General features: G+C 46.1%; 1 protein-coding gene across 1 annotated transcript; it reads right to left on the bottom strand.

Moving 5' to 3' along the window:
• Positions 1 to 7611: 7611 nt before the first annotated feature.
• On the bottom strand, positions 7612 to 22957 carry USP20 (ubiquitin specific peptidase 20). The gene is made up of 23 exons (XM_009705010.1): positions 22877 to 22957; positions 22432 to 22485; positions 21698 to 21760; positions 21422 to 21553; positions 20736 to 20832; positions 20476 to 20545; positions 19775 to 19888; positions 18656 to 18734; positions 16868 to 17309; positions 15815 to 15966; positions 14438 to 14539; positions 13824 to 13996; positions 13242 to 13336; positions 12679 to 12712; positions 12190 to 12235; positions 11736 to 11916; positions 11128 to 11254; positions 10843 to 11012; positions 10138 to 10219; positions 9664 to 9772; positions 9161 to 9263; positions 8832 to 8903; positions 7612 to 7772 (listed from the first exon to the last, which is right to left on the bottom strand). The coding sequence occupies exons 1-23, from the start codon at positions 22955 to 22957 to the stop codon at positions 7612 to 7614; spliced, it is 2739 nt and encodes a 912-aa protein (XP_009703312.1).
• Between the last annotated feature and the right edge of the window lie 3437 nt (positions 22958 to 26394).

The following is a 26394-nucleotide window of genomic DNA, read 5'->3' as shown; positions in this document are numbered from 1 at the left end:
CTCCAACTATTAAATCCCTATGACCTTGCTGTTTCCTGAAAGCCTCCAAGCTCACGTATGTACGCTTGTTTTCCTGCTTGTTCTCTCTGCCCCCTCCTCTTTATTCCCTCTCCTCTCTCCCTCCTCTTTCTCACACACACACACACAGACACACACAAACACAGACACTGGCATTTTGGTTTGAAGCCCCATTTTGCTCGTCACAAAGACCTCCGTTTTGCTCTCGTTTCAGTCTGCATGCTCGCCCTGTTGCCTTGCCTGCGCCCACCTTCCTGAGGGTCACGTTATTTTGTGGCTCGTTGTTAATCTCTGCAGTTTTCTTTTGTTGGTTTGTTTTTCAGCATTTCAGACTTGCCTTCTCCTTTTGCATGACCTCTTGTGCGTTCTCATCAGTTAATGTTTGAATAACAGAATTTTTTTAGAAAAAATAAAAGAGAAAAGAAAAAAGAAACCGCACTCTATTTCGTTCTCCTACCTTGTCATGGACTGGACCTCGACCCCGAAGCCAGACAGGAATTGTGACCATCCTGTTCTCACATGGTTTTAGTTGAAGCAGAAGTAGCAAGATGAGGGATGCTGCACTTTATCATGCCGTGCAGTGGAGAGAGAGCTATAGTATCTCCAAATATCACATGATCTGGACCTCAACTGCCTAAGAAAGGGTCAATTGGTTTCTAAACGTCTCTGTTATAGCTGTTGATTTCCCCCGAGTCCTTACTGTTGCTACATTTTACAGTCGACTTGTACGTGTTTGAGGCCTGTAAGAGTCAGTTGCTGCTAGCAGCTCCTGAGGGCCTAACTTAGTCGTAGATCAACACATCATTTGGGGGAATCTGCTGGCTTTTAGTGAACTTCAGCATATTTTGTAAAACCCCCAGAATTTGAGAAAATTGATATGGAAGCCACTATGGGCAGTGACCCTAAAATGAAACCTCTCAGGTTTAGTTTGCGGACAAACGTGTGTGGCGTTTTGCTGCCTGTTGTGCTTTTGTGCAGGGTCAGCGTATAGAAACGTGTCCAAGAACCACGTACTCTCCATGCTGGTGGTTGCCTAGGCTGTCCCCACTCAGGATGAAGTAACTTTTGAGTTGGGTTACATGTTGTGTTCATAACCCTGTCCCTTTCTCTCCATTCAAGATACCGACTATTATTTTTAATAGCACAAAGTCCCTCAGTCCTACAGTTAGTACTGTAGCTCTTTGTATTACGGTGCTTAACATCTGCAAGCATCAACCAGCAAAAGGTTATGTTTTTTAATCGAATTCAAGTGGCTCAGGATCCTGCACTGAGAAGCAGGTGATACCAACACTGGGGCCGTTCAGCTACAGTGTTAGCAGCGTCCAAAGGGTCTTAATCAATTAAATTACCATCCTTATCATTGCTGCTACTGTGGTCACTTAACTGTTTAGATCCATGAGCCTCTGATAGCAAAATGTGATCCACACGGTTGGAACTTGTGGTTTTGTACAAAGATTCATGCAAAGGCTTTGTTGCATCCGTCTATCAGGGGATCTAAATGGTTAAGCAGTTAACAGATGTGCAAAAATATCTTTAAAATATTTTTAGCTGCAGTATTTTTATTCTCGTGTCCAATGCACTGTTGAATCAGCAGCTAGAAGAATTAATTTTCACCTATCGTTGTGCCATCTATGTAAAAATTAGATAAAAGTTTGCTTTTATATATTTAATCTAGGTGGACAGTATATTATTGTCAGCCTCTGTGGAACATTTGAACAATTGCAATGTCTGTGTTGCTAAATAGTGCTTTAGAAGGAGCATTAGCTTTAGGTGACTGATTTTCTTCAAAAGTTTTATTAAAAGGCCAGGTATGGAGTTTTTATAAACTTGGCAACTAGCTCCCGAAAACCCGGATCTTAAAACTTACTGCAAGAAAAAACTAGCAGCAGTCATGTATTGTAGCCTACACGTTTATTCCGCTGCCTTTGTTCAGGGTAACAAATGAGTAATTTTTGTAGGATTTACCTTTTGCAAAATCTGAAGGACTAAATACGTGACTGGTTTATAAAAACTCTGCTTGACTTTACTAATCTTGCCCAGAAGCGCGGCCTGTACATCCTACGAAATCTCATTATCCCCAGCGAAAGTCTCTAATGCCCTTTCTTAACACCTGTAAATAGAGAAGAAACATATTTACTGATACTGAAAGTTGTGTTTAATGCTGAGTATTTTTCAGAAGTTCATTTAGTTTGATGCATATTGTTTTTTGGTTCTTGTTTTCCTGCCTGAAGTGTCAAAAGACCTAAAAGAAGCCAAATTCTATTTTAACATGATGATGTCGAGCACTTTTTTATTTGTATATGTGTGTGTATGTGTGTTTGAGCACTGATCTCTAGATTTTGGTGGCATCTCAGTGTTTGTGATTTCATTGCCAATGTAAAAGGTTCTGGTGTTGCCCATTCATTTCTGGAGACAGAATTCAACCAAATAAAGTGCTTCCATTTGAAAGCGAATATTGACCTTGTAACAATGAAAAGAAAGTCATCCACATATTTAAATAAACATTTAATTCCAGAAATACAGTTTCACTGGACCCTTTTGATCATCCAGAGAAGAAGAAAAACGGTTTTGCCGCTTCCCTTTCCCAATGAAAAGGCTACGCCTCGCTGCCGGGGCTGCTCGGACGTGCTGAGCTGGTGTAGCCCTTGCTCCCCGGGGAGCTTTCCGCCTTACCGCAAACGTTTCCAGTTGAGAACGGGCATTTAGCTGTGACTTACTGTTTCAGCCAGATAAAATTTTATAGCCTGAAACTCCCCATAGCTGCTCTCTTACTCCTCGTTACTCTCCTTGACTATGGGATGGATTTAGGTTTTGCTTCCAGCTGTAACATTTACGACAAATGCGCACAAACAGCGTGTTCAGCGGGGTGCTTGTGCCTGGCTGCTGCTGACACAGATGATGAATTCTTACTCGGGGTACTTGGGGGGGTGTTTTGGGTTTTGCTTCATATTATTTCATACTGGAATTTTCAGGTATTTGAAGTATTAATTTGGCTCTGCCTGTACTTTGACTGTCCCATCCTATGTAGCTAGTTCCCATCTGGTCACCTTGAGGCGCAATTTTATCAAAATTTTCCCTTTCCAGCTGGCGCTGAAGAGAAACTGAAGTGGTTGGGGTTTTTTTTTTTTTTATTTGATCATCTGAGGAGAAAAAAAAATGGACTGTCCTGGTTGGAGGAGTTGGTGTACTTGGGAGAGAGAAGTGGGTCTTGATTTCTCCCCGCCCCACTTCAGTAGGAGGCCACGAGAGCTGGAAACTTGGGGAAAATACTTCCTCTGATAGAGTTGTACCTTTGAATGCTTTGGTTTCACTGGAATCTTGGCAGATGTTTTTGATACTGATTGTTTATGTATGAAAACTAAACTTGTTGCAAGCCCAGCAACTAATGCACTTGTGCATGTACGCGTGAACACGCAGATGTACAGAACGCAGTCGTGTTTCCCTTCACCAAATAAGCTGAAACCCAGACGCGTTCCTGTGAAGTCTGGGTGAGGATACCGACAGCCCCGTGTGTGTCTCTCGCCAGCTGAGACAAAACCCCTGGCCAGGTTCTGGCCGCCTTCGCCATCCCCGTTGGCCCTGTTCGTTGGAAATAGCCTCATGTAGGAGCCAGGAGGGTTGGCAGTTGTACAGCTCGTAGTAGGTGACACCTGGCTGATAATTTCATTTGAAACAGCTATATACTGATTTCTTTTTTTCCCCTTAAGGTCAGGTTGCTGGGTTTTTTTAAACAGAATTTCAGTTGTTCTTTGCCAGCGCTAATTAACATCCCTGTCAATTCAGGACAAATCAGTAGTGTTTGTGAAACAGTCTGCTAGTCTTTGCATTTTGGGGAAATAACGAATAGGAGGGGGTGTCCATCTGGCTCTGACTTGGGTTTATCTTGCACAGTATGAGCATTGCTAACTTTAAATAGAAACCAAATGTGTGACTGAAGGCTGGAAACTGAAGCCAAGCTGAGCAATAACTGGGAAGAAAATAAAATGAGCTTTAGAGGTGCCAGGAGCGTCACTGAACGCCTCGGAGCGTAGGGGATGCTGTGTGGCCATTTGGGGGGCTGGAGGATGGGCTGCTGGCAGCCACGGGCCGCAGAGCAAGGCTGTGGCCTCATGAAGGTGAAGCGGTGGGGTACGCGCACGTCACTGGTGGAAGAGCCCGTTCCCCTTTCCGTGGGCTGAGACGTGACGCACACGTCATAAGGTGAGAGCGTGGGGCGGACAGGGCAGGGTACTTGGTACCCGTGTGTCACTGCTCCGCTGCGTCCAAATCATCTCTGTTCGTCAGGGCACAATCCAGGCGTGAGAGGTCGAGGGCAGAGGAGCAGCGCCTGTAAACCGAACTCCCCCCTGCTCCCAGAGGACGGGGGGAGGGAGCAGATGATCCAAAGGCAGAGGTTGGCTCCATCAGTCCAGCGCACAAACAGTTCCTTCAGCTCCCCTTCCTTGCAGTCAGCAAGGGACTTGATATAAATTAAGGGGAAAAGGTAGTGATTTGCAAAAAGAACCGGTAAGAGTTCAGCCGTAACGTTCAGCTTACGCTGGCAGCAGGTCCCAAGGCTAGCTGGGTCTGAGACCTGTGCTCGGAAATAAGTCGCTGCCTACCGTGGGAGTTGGAGAAAAGCAAGGCTGCAGTCAGATTTCAAGTGAAATAAAGATGCAGAACTAAGCTTTGAGTGTTTAACGGACAGAGGGTAACAAAAAGTACAAGTATGGTTCTGCCAGAGCAGACTAGAGCTGTTTGTCTAGACACTGCATAATCCCCTCCCTAGGGGAGGGCGTTCGTTAGCGGCTCCTGGAACATTTCGAGCTGTTCTGCAGTTGCTGAGGTGACGGGGTTTGTTTGCGAGATGCAAGTTTTGACGGTTGACTTCAAGTCGCTAAAGAACAAGCTGCGTGTTCTTAGTAACCCAGCTCGAGCTCCATTTCTTCAGATATTTCAGGCTTCAGGTATCAGGGTGTCATTCACCGCTCTGGCAGAGAACCGTTCTGGACCTCCAGCCCCTGGGGCAGCGCTGGAATCGCCGGCCTGCTTTAGCGACTCCGTTAATGGACCGTGGCAGAACCTGGTCACGGCCTGGCAAGAGCACGGCCTTTCCTGGGGCCGCGGTAGCAAAGCTGCCTCACGTGTTCCCCGGGGAGTGGATTATATCGGTAAGGATGTTTTAGCCACGCACAGACCGACACAAAAACTCTCTTGTAGAAACCTAGAACAGCTCAATGAAACTTCAGCTGCTTCCCTTGCAAACTGCTGTCAGAGCGGCGAAGGTCAGGAATAGCTCCCGCTTCCAGCCAACGCGGGCTTCCTGAGCGCGGCTCAGCTGAAAGCGGGTACGTGAGACCCGAAGGGGGAAAGCGTCGTACGCAGGGACCGAAAGGAGCAGGCGCCCTCCGCCGAGCCAGCACATTACGGTTTGGTGGACTTGGGCTACCGAAGCTCACTGCTGCGCAGAAGGATCTGTTACTGCAGGGCCTCTTGGCAGCAGGAAGCTTGGATTTCTTTTTTAATTTTTTGTTTGTTTGTTTGTTTTTCTTCATTAACACCATAAGCTCCCTCTCACCACGCAAGGCAGGCAGCAGTCAGCAACGTGTTGAATGCACATGTATTTATTGTAACACATTTTCAGCACGAAGTATAACATTAAGCACAGGAGTGTTATTACAATCTGTACAGCATCCTCTGAACGGCACAGACAACACAGACATGCAGCCCTCCAGGCTCTGCAGCAGATTCGAAGGCGGCTGCAGTGGCTAACAAAGACAGCTTAAAACAATGAGCAATCCCAACAGTGGCTCATTCTCTGACCTCCCCTCGGGCCTGGCTGGGTATATACACGCATCCAATAAAGAGGACAGTAAGATTAACATGCTGAACCATTTACAGACACTTTTTTAAAGAAGTTGCTGTTTGCAGCAAACGTTTGGTCTAAAAAAAAAAAATAATAATCTGAAGGCCACATTTTTCTTTCCAAATTTCCAAACACCCTTTCCCACCTTCTATCTCTAAGTCAAAGAGGAACCTTTCCCCCGCCCCGCCGCCTTTTCCATGCGGAGCTCAGGAGGTCCCAGCCCCACGCCGAGCCTGGTACCACCAAGGCCAGACTTGATGCTGTGGAATCGTTCAGGTTCCAGCACTCTGAACACACGGTTTGGTTCCTCAGCCCATGAGAGGCCACCTCTGCCTTGCTCTGCTTCCCTTAAATTGCACTCAAAACACTTGCAAAGATTTAACTATTGCCTTTCTGGCTTGAGAGCTGAACAAAGAACTTTTAAGAACAGCCCTGCTGAGAAAAGTAGAGTTTAGTCTTTTTTGTCTTTGTTTCTCTCTCCAGTGCCTGCTATCAGATGCTTCTCGGCTGCATTAGTGGCAGTAGACTGGGGAGCAAGTTATTTCTGTTCATTAAATGAGCCACTGTAGGCACAAACGACATCTGTGTTGAGAAGCTGGAATGACCTCAGCACGCAGGTGCGAGCTTGTTTGCAAAAAGCAGCTCACTCCTGAAAAGCTGCTTCAACAGCCTGGGGCCTGCTCAGCCAGGCCCCTTCCCCGGCACTGAATTACCGCCCTGTCCGAGGACGGCCCGTCCGAATAGGCCCTGTGCGAACAAACGGGCTCCTCCCCGTCCGTCTCACCCCCTTTGCTTTGCACGACAGACGTGGGGATCCAGGCTTAGGGCAGGATCAGTCCGAGGAGGGGGTTATGGACCAGGAGTCCTAAAGTCTGCCTCAGCGCTGTCCTGTGTCCCGCTCCAGCCAAACAGCTCGGAGGTTAAGCTGCTCGTGTACCACCCCTGTGAGCTACCCCCCCCCGGGAGGCTGCCTCCCACAGCTACAAAGCTGCCAGGAGCTTTAGCGGAAAGAGTACAGTGGGAAGGAGGACTCACTCTTCCAGCTCTGTTCTCTGAAAACGTCTTGAAGACATGACATCAGATACAAGGAGAAAAAAAATTCTGCAGTGGCTTTAGGGGCTAGGGGAGAAACAAACGGCCTCTTTCAAAATTTCTTAGTTGATTGCAACTGAATGTGCAAGAATTAGATAAAGAGCAAAACTAGGAAGTTGTGACAGCTGTGCACCACCAGCACAAAACTACCGGGAGACCTCGTGGCTTTAGTCAGCGTCAAGTAACAGGTTTCTCTAGTTGCAACACTGCCCGCTGGAAACATAAATAGTGTTTCATTATTTTTGTACATTTGAGTTAAAAAGAAAAGTGCCAAACACAAAACCTGCAAAGGAGCAGAGACTCATTTCACTGGGGACAAGCTGGGAGTGCTGGTTTCTTGTAAGCAAACAGAAGGGAGAGGGCTCGGGTCAAAACATACCTAGTGAAGTTGGGCTGCGGTCTCGTACCACAGCTTTATCCAGAGAGGAGTTACAGAGAAGCTGCTTTTCTCCCAGTCCTGCCCCGCACCACCCCTCTATTCAAAGCCACGTGAAATGGCGGCAGAGGAAACCTGCCTTCCCCAAAGGGGTGGTGGGAGCTGCACACGACTTCGAGTACCAGACAACAGAAGAGGCTTGACTCCTCAGGATTCCCCAGCCTTCCATCCCCACACGGACGCATCTGTGCCATACCTTCCCTGCCCCATCCTGCACAGATCACACAGCCCGTGTCTCCGCTTCAATCTTCTGCTCCCCGTGTAGGTTTTCCAGTTCTTGGACCTGGGCCACATTCTGTCTGATAGCAATCTCCGGGCCCCCTCCGTACAGTGTGCTTAAATAAATCCATGTCTCCTCGGAAATCTGCCCGTAGTCAGCACCTGAAAGGGACAACAGCAGCCATCAGCCGTAGGCTCCGGCTCTGTGCAGCTGTCGGAGGGAAAGCTTGGTGCACCACAAGACAAGGACATCCTCCTCTCCAACCACCTCCCCCTGCTCGCCCTCAGGAAAAGCCAGGCAGGAGCGGTCCCTGCAGCTGCACGGTCCAGACCCACCGAAGCCCCCGCCCCACGGGGAGCCCTGCACGGCACAGCTGTAGCCACCGCTGTAGCCACAGTGGTCTCCACCAGCCCTCGGCAATGCCGTGTGCTGCTGGAAGCCACCGGGACTCCCCGGCAGCGTCACCGAGTGCTGTGGGGTCCTGCTGCAGCCCCTTCGTCCTGTCCCCGAGAGGAACTGAGCAGCAACAGCCCATGGCACCAGGGCCTGCCTGACCCCCCGCACATGGCCAGCAGCGAAGGAGCTGTGAGAGCCCAGGGGTGCTGCAGCCAAGCACTCGACACACCGGTCCCAGGCAGCTGGGGCTGCCCTGCCTGGGAGAGACTGAAACCCCCCCACCGAGCTGTCTGAAGAAGGACAAGTTCAGGTGGTCAAAGGACAAAGCAGGGAAAGCAGAGAGCTTTGCCGTAACGGTTACAGAGGAGGAGAAAAGCAGAAAGGGTTGTTTTGAGAGATAACCAAGATGCAATCTTTATCTGCTTGGCAGGAGAGCCCAGCGAGGACAGCACAAGCAACGTTACTTCACAAGCTGAACCACAGCAGATGCCGAGTAAAGACCAAGCCAAGAGCAACACAAGATCAAAGCTACAACGCTGGGCAAAGGGGGATGGTGGAAGGGGCCTGGGGAGGAGCAACAGCAGGAGGTGGGGGACTGCAAGCTTTACTGTAACAAGTCGCCCCAGCACGTTGGTCATGCAGGAGCTGCCAGTGGAGAACTGAGGTGGCTCACTGAAGGCAGTCAGCACTGGGACAGGCAGAGAACTGTCATCCTCTGCAATGACATCTCGCTCTGTCACTGCTTCGCTATGGACAGCTAGATCCAGTGGGACATTCTCCTTCACCTTCTAGAAACACTACCAGAGAGCAAGCACAAGCCTTACCCTGCTTAACTTGCACGTGGCCACCTGCTTTTGTAAGTGCAATCTTGCTGTTGTCAATTGGTCCGGGAGGCTCTGTAAGAGGAGAACAAACATGTCAAAAGCCATTCTGCTTTCCACATTGCCACCAGATTCAGCTTATTTCCCAAGCTAGTTCTCCTGTTATTTCTGCCTGCCCTTGGGGACCTGCGGTGGCTGGTGCCTGAACTCCGTTCAGCCTCGAGTCGTACCAGTCAGGTGCAGTGCTGACTGAGGAGGTGCACCTAGCAAACAGACCCGTTTTCATTCTACCTCTCACCCCTGACAGATTCCAGAGGTCTCTGGCTCCTTACCATTATCCTTCCCCTTGACAAATGCTTCCCACTCACGGAACCACTGCATGCTGATACAGTAGATGACACTTGGAGACTCCTCTGCCTGGAAAGCCTTGTTCAGCTGGGAAAGCAGAGAAGAGAGATGTGCAGGAAGGATTTAGTCACGCCTCAGATCTGATGGAGCCCCTTCCGTTAACTGTAAGGCAGCCTTGCCATTCTCCAGAAGAACCCCATGTAATTCCACCAACTTCCTCACAACCTGTTCCTGCTCAGTACAGCAGGGAAGAGACTAGGACGGTTTCAAACTTTGTGTCTGGGTGCAGCCATGCACAGCATTATCGTGTTCCAGCTGCACCTCCCCATGCGGTTGGCACTGGGGAACCCCAAGGTCAATCTCCTGGCCATGCTGTAGATCACGTTCTGGAAAACAGGGGCAGGAGTTTTCCCCTAACTGTCTGTGACAGGTCTCCATTTCCCACCTCTGCCCTTCGCCATTGCTTCCAGATGCTTCCCATACAAACCTTGATGAAGGTGTCGATTTCAATTCTCCTGCGTTTGGCAAGTGCTTCAATCTCCACTTGGCAAATGGAGCACACGTACAGGTGGTTCACAGCAGGGCCACCCCCGAACCTGACCACAGGGAGAGAGGGAGGGGAATGGAGAACTGCAGGAGTGTGGAAATGCTTCCCAGCCCTGCGTTCTACAGAGATGGATTTCTGTACTTCTCCAGACACTGGTGAAGGAGGTGCATCTGCAGCTGAATGGAGAGTACGGCCTTTACTTAACACAGCGAGGGTCACAATATTGCTCTGGGGCAATGCAGCTCATTTTGGTTTACATTAGGAGGCTCTACCAAATACCAGTCTTTGCCAGTCCACAGCAAGTACTGCATGCCTTTAAGGTGCCCTGGGAAGGGATTATGTCTCAGTCACTGCCTGAGGTGTGAAACAAAAACCAAAACCCATTGGGAGAAGGAATGAAATGGCCATATTCACCTGTTGTAAAGATATTCCCACACGTTTTGCGGCAGAATCACAACCAGGTCATCGATGTAATGGTATTTATTAGGAGGGATCCCTGTGGAGGAAAGGTAAGAAGGGAGAGTTAACGAGAGAACTCATTGCTGGGTAAAGACACAAATAAAAAACTCTGACTACAGAATCTGCTTCCTTTGCTAATGGAAGACAGTTGAGAGTTCATTAATTGTGGAAGTTTCTCAATTCATGGCCTCAATTTCTAATCAAGTGCTTCATTTCCAATTGGAGATTTATAAACACGAGAGCTCCCCAGCGTGACAGATGAAGAAGCAGAACAGTAAAACGTGGTATCAGCTCTCTTCAGTAGCGTGTGCTCCATTCTGCAAACAAACACTGAAGGCCAACCTTGCTGATAGTGTAACATGGATAAATGCTGCCTTATCTGCTTTCTACAGGTTTGTTTTTAAAAATAAACAGAGAACTGAAAACTGTTGTTTCCCAGCGCTACACATCCCTCTGGGCCTCTGAGCAGCAGGACAACAGGGTAATTGTCTCATCTCTCCCTGAGCGGGCTGGAGTTTCTGCCAAAGAAGTGGATCCTACTGCAGCGTACACTGTGTCAGGATGACAGCTGGAGCTTTTTTTCTGCATTTGATAATGCACCACGAAGCACAAAGGTGCAGCTGAGAGCTGCTATTCCCAGGCCCCGCAGCGGTGCCTTACCTCCATGAGAGCACAGAAAGGTGTGATTGGTGATGGGACCAGGCTCAGCAAAGGTGTTGAATTTATTGAGCCACTCTCGAGAGATGTAGAACTGGAGTAAACTGTGCTCCTTCATGCTGGCAAGGGACACAACTTTCTGACGCTCTCGCACAGCTTCTTCACTGCTTTTCCTTAATTAGGGAAAGGAAAAGAAAATGAAACAATTCCTGAAAACTTAGTTTGCAAAATGAATTTCTAGGTATTCTGTAATCAGCAAGGGACCGCTGTATCCAGGGCACGGCTCACCTGTAGAACAAGACATAGGCTTCTGCATTCTGTACCACGGTCTCGTGGACTTCGGTGACGTACTGGTCATCAAACTCGTACCACTGGCCATTGATCACATTCTGGCAGTAGGCTATGTAATGCCCACCTGTAACAGAGAAAACACGACACTGCTGGGATTCGGAGTGCAGACAGAAGTCAGGCCTGGATTAATGTCAGCAGCACAAACAGGATTAGCTGCTGGCAGAGAATGGAGAGAGAGCCAAAAATAAAAAAAAATAGAAAGGCATAATTCCTGCTCAGGCAAGCTTTGCAGGGGCAGCGGAGCCTGGCACTGTCACCCTGATTTGCCTTCCCTGGAAGGGCCTCTCAGTGAGGCTGAACATCGGGAAAGGGTTTGAGCCAACCCAGTGGTGAGGCTGAAACAGCCGCAGGGGATCTCTCAGAAGCTGCTCAGTTCACTTTTCAAAGGGCAGAGGCTGAGCAGGCCTGGGAATGGAGGGAGCAGGCCTTGCTCTGCACTTCATCCCAGAAGAGGAGTTGGCTAGTCCTGGAACACACTTCTGCTTTGCTCATACTCATCCCCGTTCCTGTTCACCTCTGCCTGTACTCACAGAAGAAAGACTTACTGCCTGCTGTGCCGTGGTGACAGATGACTGACAGGAGATCGTAGGTGGTGATCTGGGAAACACACTCCTTGGCTAGGAAAGGTCGCAGATCCAACCCTTCCAAGGGGAAGGAGACATGACTGTTGATCTTGAAGGAATACATCACCTCATGCCGGAACCGTTTCAAGTGGATGCAAAGAATCTAAAAGACCAAGGACAGAGAACACCAAAGCGCAGTTTTGCCATGGGTATTCTGGTACAACAGCACATCTCTGTGTGTCTGACCTTTGCAAGGGTTCTTCGCCTGTTAGTCACGAATCCTGCTGGCTCATCAGCTTAGAATGGGGAAGCCATTTCTGGTCCTGATACAGGACTTTGCCACCAAAACAAACTGCTTTTTCTGTTCTACCTCCAGCCTCCTTACCTCCTCTGTGGCTGCTAAAAGAAAATTAGGAAACAAGGTGCTTTTACTCACCTCTGGTAGCCGGAGGACTTTGCAGTACTTTACTCCATTCCGCAGTCTGAGGGAGGAAAAGAAACTAGCTGTGAGAAATCTCTAAAGCAAAGGGATGCCAAAAGGCAAGGCTGGGTTCTTGCTCACTTTGAAATCCAAGACAAATCCTGAATTCCAGCAGCAATAAATTCAGGTTCTTTGCAGCATCCTTCCCAAATAAGGCATGGCATCAGTTTGTCATGCCTCTTCTTTCTAATACAATAGCTCCATTACTGCCAAGCCACATCCCTGTTCATGTCCTTCTTCCTTTCTTTTCCACGCCAAAGCCAGCACTTTTCCTATCTGCGATCGGTGACCTCTCAAGTCCAGAACTCCAGTATAACGCAAGGCAATAATACACGCCACTCAGCAGAAGAAACGTCCAGGCAGAGGGCATAGCAAAATGCTTGACAGCAGTACAGAGAAATAAAGTTCCATATATATAACATGATACAGGTAATGCAAACTTACTTTTTACACCGTTCACAACTGTACATGTTGTCCCCTGTAGACAAAGAGAAACAATGCTGATATAGCTACATTTCCGTCTAGTGCAGAGAAACCAAGTTAAGCAACCTCTTGGGGAAGCCAGGGTGAGAAGAGATCAACACAAACGCTTCTCTCAATGAGTGCAGGCAAGAAGAGAATGCAGTCAACTAGCAGAAAAGTATGCAATCGCCCACTAACACAAGTGAATACAGCAAATTGTTTGAGTCCTCTAGAGCTTAAGGAGTTGATGGAGAAAGTGAAGAAACTAAGGTGGCTAAGAAGTCACAGCACTCACAACCAATGAACGGCTATGGCTGCTCCTCGCTGAGGACACCCTCACCCAGATTTCCCACCCCTGAACAGGTGGAAAAACTCACTTCTGCTCAGAGATGCTGAACTGCCAACTTTTGGTACTGCCAGTCTCCAACTGAAATACTGAGGCAGGATTTCCATTAGATTTAATCCGCCTCCAAAATGCATGTGAAATACTCTTCCATGCAGTTTTCCTTGTTTTGTGCTGCCAGACCCCACTCAAGAAAACTCACCCTTCAATTCATCCGCTGCAAAAAAGGCAGCAAGGCAATCCTCCAGCGTCACAACAGGCCCCCAAAACCAGCTAGGGATACAGGACACCACAAGTCTGCAGAAGAGAGGGGATTAAGAGAAAGAGTTATACATAAAATAGCTGGACGCTTTGGCATACAAGACCCCAAATGGATGATGAGTTTCCTTCTAGCTGTGGGTCCTAAACTCATCACACATACCAGAGGAGCAGGGAAAGCATGATTTCTCTCAGCTGATGTTCCTACTGTGATTGCTCAAACTGGAAATGATTTGGAAAACTACATCAGGAATTAATTTGCTCTAGAGGGCAAGACTAAGCTAAAGGCAGAGTAAGTGAGGGATCATCAGCTGCACAAGAGACCTCAAGGTGTACGACCGAACTAGAGGAACAGTAATAACTTGTTTACATGAAAAGGCTCAAAGGCCTGTGAGGTACCACATACTGTCCTCCAAGGAATGGTTACAATTGACATTTTGCTGCAAACACCACTGGTTAGGGATAGCTGCCTTCCAGTACTGCAGGGCAAACCCCAGAAAAAAGAGGTCCTGCATAGGGAACACACCTCCGGATATACTCCATGATGAAAGCAATCCAGCCTTGTGAGGCATAGTTGTCCCCACATGCCCCTGTCTTAGCTGGCACGTTTTGGTAGATGGCAGAGTGCAGCTTGGCCAAGTCCTCCTTCCCCGGGATTGGGAGTGACAGGTCCTGGAACGTCTCCACCGTTGTAGAAACCTGGAAATACCCAAGAGGAAGAGGTCTGGGTTTCCTGTGCATGTAATGGAGCTGGGACCTGACCTTCATCACCTTTTATCACTGCTTGGATTTTGTCTAGGCTAGAAACCTGAGCTGGCAGTAAGAGCAACTCGCTCTGGCTAATTATTCTCCACTGCTGTCAGCAGGATGACTTTTGTCACGGTTTTTGTAGCACTGGAATCAGTTTTCTAATGTGATATTGCTAGGCCAACTCAGTAACACAGATAAGCAAACAGACCCCTACAGAGAAATACGACTTCTTGGCATGGTAGGTTTCTCACACCTCCCCTGCCATCCAGCTATCGTCATTTTAGCAGGCCTACTGCATTCCACAGTGTTTGGAAACAGGAGCACCATTTCCTAAAAGATCTACAAGCTAGAAGACTGTGCTCTTTGACTGACAGCCACCAGGAGACTCACTCTGTCGCAGGTGAGGCACTGCACCAGGCTGAGAATGGAGCCATCAAAGATGTCAGAAATCACACTGCGATAACGAAGTTCTTTCTTCTTTTTCCCAGAAGCCTGCATCTGGGCTGAAAGACAGACAAGGAAGCCCCATCATGTAGCAACTCCTTCCCAGTCTCCTGTCTCAGTAGACTGATGCAGCCACACAAGAACACAGGACAAGTGCTGTCCTGCATGTTCAGACGCCACTTGCATGCCAGTGAAACACTGGAGCCCGTTGTAAACTGACATGAAGAACACTGCTGCTTCACCTGGTACAAGAAAGGGGGAGGTAGCCAACTGAACCAACACAAACGTGCCAGGTCATAGCAGGCAGAAATTGTCTTACTGGAATTCCTGTTTCCATCCTCTTACTACATGTTTAGAAGCCTGGCCCTGCCACAGAGAGTCCCTGCTTTTCTGAGGTCTTGCAACATTTTGCTCTAAGCTTTACACTTTACTTCCTCTCCCCCCTCACCTGCCTGTGTACTTTGTCCTTTCCCCCCCCGGCCCTCGACATTTCCCATGTGTTCCCCAGGTGTCTTGCATTGGAGAGGACTCTCCACAGCAGGGACTGGCCAAACACACAGTTTTGTTTAATAACAAACCCTCTTCCCCACGCACACTTGCACAGAGACAGAGTGCTTTTTATCCGGCCAGAACATCTGTGGCTGTGCTGACCTCAGCCAAAGGGCTGGGACACAGCTGAAGAAAGAATGCCATTATTGAACAGCTGTAGGGACACTGGTATAAGCACATGCCATTGTGTTTGCAGACTATGCAATGCTGAGTGATTTCAATTTCCAGTTTGCTTGGGATGAATAGACCAGTTTGATAACAACAGAAGCCAGGGTCCACTCTGAAGCCTAACAATGCTCCCAGCACTGGATTGACATCTGCAGCCTTAATTCTATTATTGTGAGCCCAAGATGTCTAAGAGACAGGAAGGTCGCTCTCGGTAACATCATCTTACAGTTCTCTGGCCCACATGCTATGAAATTCAAGTCTGGCAGACAAATGTTTACACATCTCCATGCTCCCCTAAAGGGACAGAGCATGTGCCTGGGACTTCATAGCAATTTTATTAATAACAAACACAGCATGCAGATGCAGACATGGAAATAATTTCAGGCTCCAATATAAGAGCATACTAGAACATCTGTTGTGCCCAGAGCTTGACTTTACCTGCAGTTTTACTGTAGTCTTTGCGTAGTACTATTTTAGAAAGCACTGATGTCCAGGGCAATCAGCACTTCTTACAACTGTTAATCAAGAATCATGATGGATTCCTTCTCTCTTCTGTAAATTAGCCCTTCCTCCCCTACATGCTCCCCCGCTTCCCTCCCAGCATACACTCTTTGCACTACCTTTCTTGAGTACGTAGGAAGGGCCAAGCCTGGCAGGACTGGAGCGAGGAGGACTGCTAGAGAGCTTGGAGTGCATTTCGTGATGGACTGGACTGCAGGGGCGTGAGGAGCAGCGCACGTAGGCATCATTGTCAGGTTCTGTATGGGAAGATGGGGAAGGAGAAGAGCACTGGTGAAAACCCCAGTTATGAAAGGCAACCCTATAGCAGTCAGCGTCAGCCCAGTTCTGCGTTCCAGCACAGAATCTTTCCCAACATGCACCGTCTATTAACTGTCCTGCTTGCAAAAGTTGGCAGATACAGCTCCCTCGCTGCATGGATAAGAGTGCATACAGAGCTATACTGAACAGCTAATAATTACATATAAAAAAAAAAAAACCCACGGACATTTTCTCACACTTGTGACTAATTAAGTTTTACAGCTTGCTCCTGTATCCCTAATCCACATAAACAGCATTGCTGTCTTCAGTGCCAGTTGGCAGAGTAAGGCTCTTATATATAGAAGTGTTGAAAGATCGGGTATGTTCAGTTTGAGGTGACTTCACACATACATGTTAACTGCTGCTCTTTTCTTTTCCCTAAGACACAGAAATGCATAAACTGTGCCTCTTCCTTTACTCTCCACAAAGCCCACAGTCCAACATTAACAAACCTTCTGCCACGCCTTTTCCACAGCTAGTATTTCCCCAGGCCAGCCTATCAGATAAAGCAATGTACACATACAAAACCTTTTTCTTAAATTAAGAAAAGGCATAAATACAGTGTTTGCAGGTTTGGCAGATGCAGCTATCACTGCCTTCAGGACATAGTCTTTACTCAGCCCCATAGCCCGGCTAAGCACCTCTCTGGGTGACATATTACATTTTCTTACAGAATCAATTGTGCACAAAGACCGAGGAAAATCTTGGATGCAAAACCTCTTGAAACCCATAGAAGGAACAGTTACATGAAGTGCTGTTTGCCACTGCATTACAACACTGTCCCTGTGCAGAGTGATAACATGTCTTCTCACAAATAACATGACTGGAAGAGGTGTATACCTGGTGTCCTACATGGGCTGGCAGGACGGGGAGCTGGCAGCATCTCAGGTGAGGCTCTACCATCAACTGGCATCATAGTAGTATCAACATCTGCATCCTCATCCACCTGCTCCGAGTTGCTGCGCCGATGGCCGCAGGAGAACTTTCTGTCCTTCATCCGCTCTTTCTCAGAGATCCCTCTCCCTGCTTCATCCTGGATCAACAACTCTGTCTCTGCCAGGGAGCTGCTGCCCATGCTCCCTGTGGTCCGACTTTGACCATCTCCTTCACCCCTGTCACTGCTTGAGTCACAGGAGAGAAACTCATCCTCCGAAGGACTTCGGTCACCTTCTCGCTTGTCGTCCTGGTCACTGGTATCCAAATCCCTCGTCTCTGCAACAACTGGTTCCTTCAGTTCTTCGTGAAGCTGATCCATCAGGCACCGCAGGAACTCCTGAGTGTCCTGCAAACCAGGAGTAACTCCATGTTAGGATCCATCCAGAAATGGGGCAAATGAGAGGGGCAAAAGAGGAGAGCGCCCCATTCACAGCCTCTTTCAATGCTACCCACAAAGGTTAGCCACCTCTGCAACACAAGGAGACCCTACTAAAGCAGAGAGAGTACCGTGGCGAGGTACCAAGAAGCCTGTCTGCTACATCAATGTTTTTAACTCCTAAATGATAAAAGGCACAATTTTTATCTGAACATCTTCAGCTGAAAGATACTGAAAAGCTAGAAAGCAGCCGTAGCATGCAAACCATGAGCTTATTTATCAGGGGTTTACCACTGATAAGAGGGGAGAGACAAGGATGAACCTAATGAAAACAGCAGGCCCTAGAGAACAGACTCTTACCCACAAAACAAATTTCGTGAGCACTGACTTCTGCTCATGGAAATCTCTCTCAGGGTGGGCAGATTAAAATCTTTAATAAATAGGGAATGGAACCAGAAACCAAAGACTATGCAGTCTAGGTGCAAGCTCCTACATTCATAATACATCGTAAAAGAGCCGATATACTGGCTTCAAAGGACCTGCTGGAAAGCGACTTGGTATTTTGACAACTCCAGAAAGTTAATTATGATGTCTCTGTTATTTTATGGAAGTTTGGCTTTTAGCCTGCCCTGTCTTCCTTTCAACTTTATCTCTTTACAGCTGAGTGTTTTTCAATCCAACGTACTTCACATCAAAGATAAATATAGAAGTTCTTTCATTAATCATTATTTCTATCCTGTTTTGATTTCCTGTCAGTATCACAGTTTAGATGTACTGTCACTTCTCTTGTAAATTTTCTAATCATAGATTGGTGTTTACATTTTATTCTGAAGAATAAACACAAGAGATACACCGATAAAAACTTCAAAGAAAAAAAAGGATACTATCTTTAAATAAGATTTAGTTTGTTGTAATTCTCCAGAAAAAGAATATAGAACATCCGTATCTTTAACTTTTAGTACAGATTTATCCAGGTTTCTCAGCTCTGACGTGAATAAATAATACCTAACTCTCACACAGCAGTATCAACGGATTTCAAAGCCCTTTATAAAGGAGGAGACCATCATAATTTCAGAGGTGAGAAAGCTGACACAGGAAAATGCACTGATTTGGTACCAGCAAGCCAGAGGCAGAGCCTGAAAGAGAACCCAGGTCTCCTAAATCCCACCCAAGTGCTCTATCAGATCACTAAAGCTGACACAAAATGGGCACGACCTCTGAGCTCAAGCTCTTCCTTCTGAACACAAGCATCACCGCTGCAGGAATTAAAATCCCACCATCTTTGGAATAATGGCATGTTTTTGTTGAGGCCCCACCTGCTGTGCATAGCCTCGGAACATGGGGTTGACGAGTTTAATTCCATGGGATAGACTGCTTGGAACAACATAACTTGGGCTGTTTAGATATGGGGGGGAAAAAAAAAAAGTTAGTTTGCTTATCAGGCCTGGAGCAAGTTTGTCTAATAAGGCATAGAACAGGGTGTGGTAACTAGTTAAAAAGGACAAAAGATAATTATGCACCTGCAAAGCCTAGGCATATATTTCTCTATTAGCTGGATGACATACGAATTAAGAGACAGAAAACATCTCGCAGTCATTTCAGTCTATCCCTCCACAGAGACTCTTCCCTAGAGCACATTTAGCTTAAAGCTCTGCCCAGACTTTGAATTGTCTCAAGTGATTCTTTCCAGAGCAGGGGACTGCAATTAGTTACTTGGTTTGATTTTGCAGCACCATGTCTGTCTCAAAATCTGTGTGGTCTGACCACCCAGTAAATGAGGTAAATCAAAACCAATTTTAAAATTACATTATATTGCTTCAAAGTCTCCAGCCTTCTCTTCCAGAAAGACACAGTTCACTTTTGCTCTGTGTCTTACTTATCCCTTGTTATAACATGAAACAAACATGCAATGCCATTTAAATTCCCAGTTTGATTTATTTCAATTGATTGCACAGAGCACACATCTTCAGATTTAAAGACAGCTGCTTTATTTTACATGGTAAAAATCTCTGTATCCCTTTTTCCATCAAAATCATCAATCCCTCTGCTAATCAAGAGCAGTGCAATTAAGTGCTGGTCAGTCCATGCAAAATACTCAGAAATGGCCAAAAGTATTCCCTTACTCCATCATTTTTTCTTCATTGCCAACAGGGAAGCTAAATTAAAAAACAAATTCTCCTCTTTTTTAAAGTTATAACATTAAGAACCTATTCTTTTCGCTGACATAAATATGCCCATTTTATCACCAGTAGCAGGAAAAGGGACCTCCTAGGTATGGGGGAATCCTCGCATACCTATCTACGTAGGGTTTGAACTGACTGCCTTAGACAATGCACTTATCCCTGAAGATCAAATTTCCTCTTTGCCAATGCCAGACTTCAGAACTAACATAACTATGAAACCTGTCCAGATTAGATTAGGGAGTGACCACTCACCGTTTCTTATGCCAAACCTCAGACACCAACTTCTGGTAACTTTTGCACAGGGCTGGTTTCTTATCTGTACGGACCAGTCCACCACATTCCAGAAAAAACTGTGTGAGAGGTGGGCTACAAGAAAAAAAGAGAATAATTCAGTGCACAGAAATTTCTTCTCTGCTTCTATTTAAGGGTTTATCAAAACTGAAATGCATGCCTTTTTGAAAGCATGCTTAAGATTCTGGTTTTTAAATCGAAGGAAGAAATGATTCCAGGTGCAGACTTGTCTCCTAACTTGAAACAAATTAAAGAGGCTGATCTGAATCTGTTCCCAGTACAGAGACGAGATCCTGGAATTAGTTCTCAGCACGATGGGTAGAAAATATTTTAGGATATGGATTGTTAGAAAGGTATCACTGGGGAGAATAAAGAGATGTGAGGTGCCTTCCCATGTGATAAATACATATCTGTCACAATAGAAATGATGGAAGTTTTACTTCAAGCACTCATGTAAACATGAGTCTTGCATGTAGCAACAAGCTGGCTATTCCATTCAATTTCCTACTGTAAAACTTCCATTGCTCTAAACACTAAATTTTTCTGCACCTAGCCTGGCTGATTTCTCTTTGCAAGACCCATGAAGGTCTCAGATCAGAGGTGCCACTTTTGATACTTAGTGAAGTCTAGTGAAGACTCTACTGAAAGGCCCTAATGCCTACCAGTTAGAGAGAGCCTGAAGTGCTGCATTCATGTAGCAGGAGTTCCCAAGATTTTTCATTCCAGTAAGGCCTAAAGCACAAACAAGAGAGGCATGAAACACTTTCCAGACGTGCTGCTTTCTACATTCCTCCCCAAAGGAGAGGGAATTCAGCCCTTTCTAGGCAGTCTTCACACTCTGCCCCTAGGAACCTCTCAGTGCAGGTCCTACACATTGCAGAGTTACACTCACAGCCTTTTCATCAACTCGATGCAGAGTTACCTCTTGGTTTCAAATCATCATCCTCTGATTCAGATTCGCCTTCATCAGCCACTGCAATTGGAACAGCTTTCAAAGGGTGAGCAGGCAATGGAGAATCCTAGATTAAAGACAGAGAAATAAGCATCAGTGAGAGGCCTGCTTTGAAAGATGAATTCTGAGAGAGAGATTATCTTACACATAAATTGAGCCAGCCTTTATAAAAAGCACTCTGGAGAGAGAAGAACAAATTGCACTGTCTACCCTTCTCACTAATGCAAGGAGGGAGTGGAAACAATACCACTACTGCTTCCAGTAGACATGATAAAAGAGGCATCAGGAACATGCAGCAGTGTCACAAGGACATGTGTTTCTGGTCTGACAGCTAAAATTTTGACGGGCCAAGCATTGAAAATGAAGATGTGACAGCTGTTGTGGTTCCTTCCAGAAACAGACACCCTGCGGAAGAGGCTAGGAAAGGTTAAAAATAAAGTCAGAATGGATATTCAAATCATCTGGAAGTCTTCTTGCTGGGAGATCCTGTAAGGCAAGGCTACTGGTCCTCTGGCTACAGGTAGCCACTTTCAGTCAAAGAGTTCCTATCGCAACAAAAGCCTGGACAATAGCAGAAACCACTTGGCTAATTTTACAGCAGGTAAACAAAAACCCTGCCAAGCATTCAACCCTGCCACATTGTGACACAGACCCACCGTCTCAGTGAACTTTACTGGTGGTGACTGCGAGTGCGTTGCCAGCCGCTGGTCCAAGAACACCTCCTTTTCACAAGCGTAACACCAGACACGGAAAGTGGTCAGATTCACTGTCAGGTTGTGCTTTTTGGCCTGAAAATTAAAAGGTGAAATAATGAATCTCATTTGACAGCTGGCTCAAGTTGAAACACTGGACTAGCAGAACAGGGTAGAGGAGGATTACGTAATGGGAAAAATCCAACTTTGACTTAAGATGGACAACAGAGGAAAGCTCACCTGTGCATGAAGTGTGCTGTGGTCAGCAAAGGACTCCCCACAACCAACATAAGGACAACCAATCTAGTGAGAGAAAAGAGCAAAAGTATAATGGGCACATCAAACTACACCCTTCACAAAATAGTCTGCAACTCTAGTCCCACCAGCAGCTGCAACTTCAGAATCAATCTTGCCAGTTTTCTAACCTTTCAGGGCCCAGAATAAGATGGAAAATTGTAATTGTTTGATTTACGAAAGAAAACCTGGAACCAGGTTTGCACCCACTCAAAGGCTCCACTCCAAGGCAATTGCTCCAATGGGTAGCTCATTTGAACAGTCTCAAAATGTCTGGGCATTCCAGTGTGAAAATAAACTGCCCCTGCCCACCTGCATGCCCTTTGTCATTCCTTTCCACCCCGCTGCCCTGAGCAATGTCTTCTGAGGTCTCACGCTTGCAGCCTCCCTTCACAGTTGCCAGCAGAGGCAGGACCCAGCCAACAGTCAATGCTGGGCATTTTATTCATTCCTATTGGGACTACTGGGAGCAAACACCTGTGAGGAGTGAACTGTTTGGTCTTGGCATATTCTGACAGCCTTTCATCTAGGGAGTCTTTTCTTTGGAATCCATTAAAACCTGGCGGATAGTTCTACTGTGAACTCCCTCTTCGCTTCCCGCTTTTTTTTTCTTTTCAGTATAAATGATAGTAAAGAGAAGTCCCACCATATCATGCACACAAATAGCAAGCCATTTTTACCTGAAGACAAGCCCAGAGATTTGGTCCCACAGCTCCACAAGACTGGCAAGTTCCCTGCATATTCATGATAAAAGAAGGTTTGTTTGCTTGTTTGTTTTTTAAGTAACTTAGTCCTTCAAGAGTGGGAAACTTCTCTATAACAGGCCTCGCCAACCTGCAGCTCACAGTATTTCATTTCTTAATACTACACTTCCAATTAAATATACGCTTTGCAGCGTTTTAGCTAAGTGACACATTTGAGCAGGATAAAATGACAGTGAGAAATAGATCAGATGGGGTCAACAAAGGCTTACTTTATGGGACATGTGCAAGGTACATCAGCACTGGAAAAAGAGTTTCTGCCTCTCCTCTATGGAGACTGGCAGCATTTTCTTCAAAAAGCAAATATGCAAACTCATGCACAATAGCTAAAAGGGAAAGGACTGACAACCAGAACACCCTGTACCTTGGATTTGAGCAGCAGATCATCCCTGGTCACCTCTCCTATGGAATCCAGGTGAGGACAGATGTCTCTTGTATCCCCCATTTTCACCAACGCTCACCTGCGGCAGGGGGTGTGTTTTCCTATGACAAGAAAGGATAGTTCCTTTCAGTTACATGTCAGATTTGCCCTCACAAATTTTAAGAAGATAAATTAGCATGTTTTATATCTTAGAGATTAAGATATCCATCTTTACAGTTCAGAGATCAAAACAAATCTAAATCTGCAGTCAGTCATATTGACTACCGGAGTTCTGACCCGCTGTTGAGTGGCTGCATTGTGGCATCGAAGGTAAGCGATCAAGGCAACGGGGAGGAGAAGGAAACACATGAGTAAAGCTAATAATCTGTACAACGAGGAATGCACCTTCAGAAGTGTAGGGAGGAGCTCAGTACACAGGCATAGCCTCAGCAGCACAGCTGCCAACTCGGTGTCAGGTATGGGGACAGATTTGCTGTAGCCTCAAAATGAAAACAGCGGTAGAGTGACCTACTGACCACCCTCTTAATCTTAAAATCGCAGACGGTCTGGATTGTGTAGCATCTCTGAATCATGCAGAGTCCTATAGCAATAAATAAAAACTCCCATTAACTCATATATGCTTTACATACATAACATAACTGGTCTTGTATCCCATGAATACGTTGTACTAAATGAACCTAACTAGACTGATAAGCTACGCTTTCCCCCTTAGAAACTGGGTGTTCTGTGCCAGCTGAGCAGGTAGGGTGGGAAAACAAATGCAGTGATCTGAACTGACTCCCTCTTGCCAAACACAAACACGCAGCATGAAAAGATACAAATCTAATTAGCTTATTTGCATGAAACTTAGATTAAAAGTGAAAGGGCTGCAGCCTGAGACACAAGTATTTAGCCTATGGTGTCTAGGGGCTTCATGCTACCCATACTGTGCTGATCTGAATCTAACAGTTATTATACTACTTTATCGAACATTAAAAATATGATTACTGCTGTAAATGAAGCTGGGCAAGAGGGAATTAGACTTAAATGATCTGTAACACAGATAATCAGTCTTCAGTCTCTGCGGAATTTACAATTTGATAGGTAGATTTTTAACAATACGAGCCACATAACTCTCAAAGACTGTACAAAATGTAATAACACACTGTTCTACCCAGCTCGTACATCCAAGCACCGCAAGTAGAGGATTTCATAGCTGCATGCTTATGAGCACAATAAACACTTCCATGGTGGTCCATGGGTATGTAAAAGATTTTAAACATGTCTCAGTAACATGCAGCTATTAAAAAAAAAAAATGAAAAGAGTTTCTGTTTCTTCAGCATAGTTTAAGTAACCTCACCCATGGCCGTTAAAAAAAATAAAAAGAAAAAAGAAGACAAGTGATATTAATAACACAGACCAGGATCCAAAATATTCCTGTTGGCTGGAAACGAAGCAGCTATGAAAAGCCCACATCATTAGAAAAGAGAAGTGGAAAAATCTGATGAGCTTGACGTTAATGACTCCAGCAGCACGGTTGCTACTCTGTGTTGTTTTCACATTTTGAGGATTTTTTTAAAGAATTCCCAGTGTTCCATGGTCTGAATCACTGACAGTGGGGAGAAAAGAAAAAAAAAAAAAAAGGATAAACGAATAAGCTGTATCAGCAACACCTATCTGAGGAGCTGAAAAGCTTGCCTAGCACCTTGCCTTGGCAGAAGACAAACCTCAAGGATAATTTTATAACAAATGTTTTTTCAGCACTCTTTGGAACGGTATAAACTGAACTGGAGGAGCAAAGCAAAACTGGAGGGAGAAGAAATCATATCTGCATGCTAGAAAACATAACAGTGGGGTTGTAACCAGGATCTCAATAACCTGTGAAGAGATGCTTAACAAACAACTGAGCGATCTCATGCAGTTTCACAGAGAACCAAAATAGTATCATGTAACATATGTTGATTTAAAAGACAAGTGACAAGAGCGCAGTATCTTTGACTAACACATAAAACTGGGACACTTCCAAGCTCTAAGTCCCGTCACCAAAACTAATTCCTTTTCCCAAATGTATCAGCTGATCCAATTAAAAAAAAAAAAAGTATCAATACCATGTTTGCTATTTCACCTACCTTGATTTGTTATCCCTTTCCCAGAAAACCTAATGACCCAAATATTGTTTTAAAATTAACTCCAGACCCCTTAATCTTCACCAGCTTAAGCGAACTGGGAACCTGTTTTGGAGCACGCTAAAGTACAGTCTTGTGGATGTGGATGGTTTCAGCGCATTCTGTGGGCCCACCCCTCTAATCAAAATTAAAATCATGCCTTTAAACTTTCCAGCACTGAGATGCTGATCTTCCCACCTAGGGCATCCCTTTTTGAACAAAACAGGGAAAACCTCATTTTCGCCTCTCAGTCCTCACTGAACACATCAGAAAAGCTTCAGAGTCGTAACTGTTCAGAAGTAAGTATTCAATCCCTACCTTCCCACGACTCTGCCCTAAATGCTTTAGCTGGTGCGCACAGCTCTCTAGTGCTGCTCAGGAAACTAGGAATTTAATAAAAGCACTGCCAGAAAGCTTAACTGTGCTTGTCAAAATGTACTGTGTATGATGGGAAAAGAAGTTACCTTAAAACAAGTCCTTCAGCCTGTCTTTCTCAAGCACCACTGTGGAAGAACAGTACACGAACATGTCAGAACAATTCTACGGTAAATGCAACCTACTTTCAGTTGCTTAAATTACTGCCAAACCCAGTGTCTCTGCCTTCTACAGTAACACATTTCTCGTTGGTGGGTTTTTTTTGTGCTTAAAACAACTGTGTGGTTTTGTACCAAAGCTAGAGCCAGCTGTCAAGAATTTCAGATACATGCAGATTGACGGTCTGTGGAGTAACTGTTCGTACAAATAAAACAAATCTTAGCACTCTTCATCCGCAAAACAACTACCAGTTCTGCTCGCTCATCTTGCATAACCTACCAAGATAAAGGAATATCTGCAGTTGTTCTTGGCAACATTTTATACTTGAGATACTGAAGAAAGAAATATTTACTGAACTGCTCTGCTGACAAGGAAGAACCACAAACCAGGTCCTTCTGACCCTTAGCGGAACGTTTGCACCGCATCATGTATTGGAAAACCAGGCGTTTTATGCACAACAGGCAACGGAGACCAGATTTTAAGACAGATTTATTACAGGAGGTCACAATGCGACCGCACACCTAGTGATTTAGCTTTTAAGAAAACACCACCTTCGGGAAATCGCCCCCTTCCCCGACTACGTTGCTCCTCAAGCGCAGCAAAGCCCCAAATACAAGTCCTCTCCTAGCAGACGCTACAGCTGTTAAGCATGAGTGAACCTGAATATAAATATGCCTGCACGGCGCTGGGTTCGTGGGGAACGAGGCACCGGCAGAGCTACCGGCTGCACCGCAGGGTCCCACTCCGAGGGTCGTGGGGGCACAGACGCCGCTGTCGCCCCGGGAAAGGCACCAGGCCCTGGGGGCTGCAGGGCCGCCCCA

This window comes from Cariama cristata, unplaced genomic scaffold, assembly GCF_000690535.1.
Source record: "Cariama cristata isolate BGI_N322 unplaced genomic scaffold, ASM69053v1 scaffold37017, whole genome shotgun sequence".
Lineage (NCBI taxonomy): Eukaryota > Metazoa > Chordata > Aves > Cariamiformes > Cariamidae > Cariama > Cariama cristata.
Note: the sequence above shows the minus strand (reverse complement) of the source record. Positions and strands in the feature narration are given on the sequence as shown.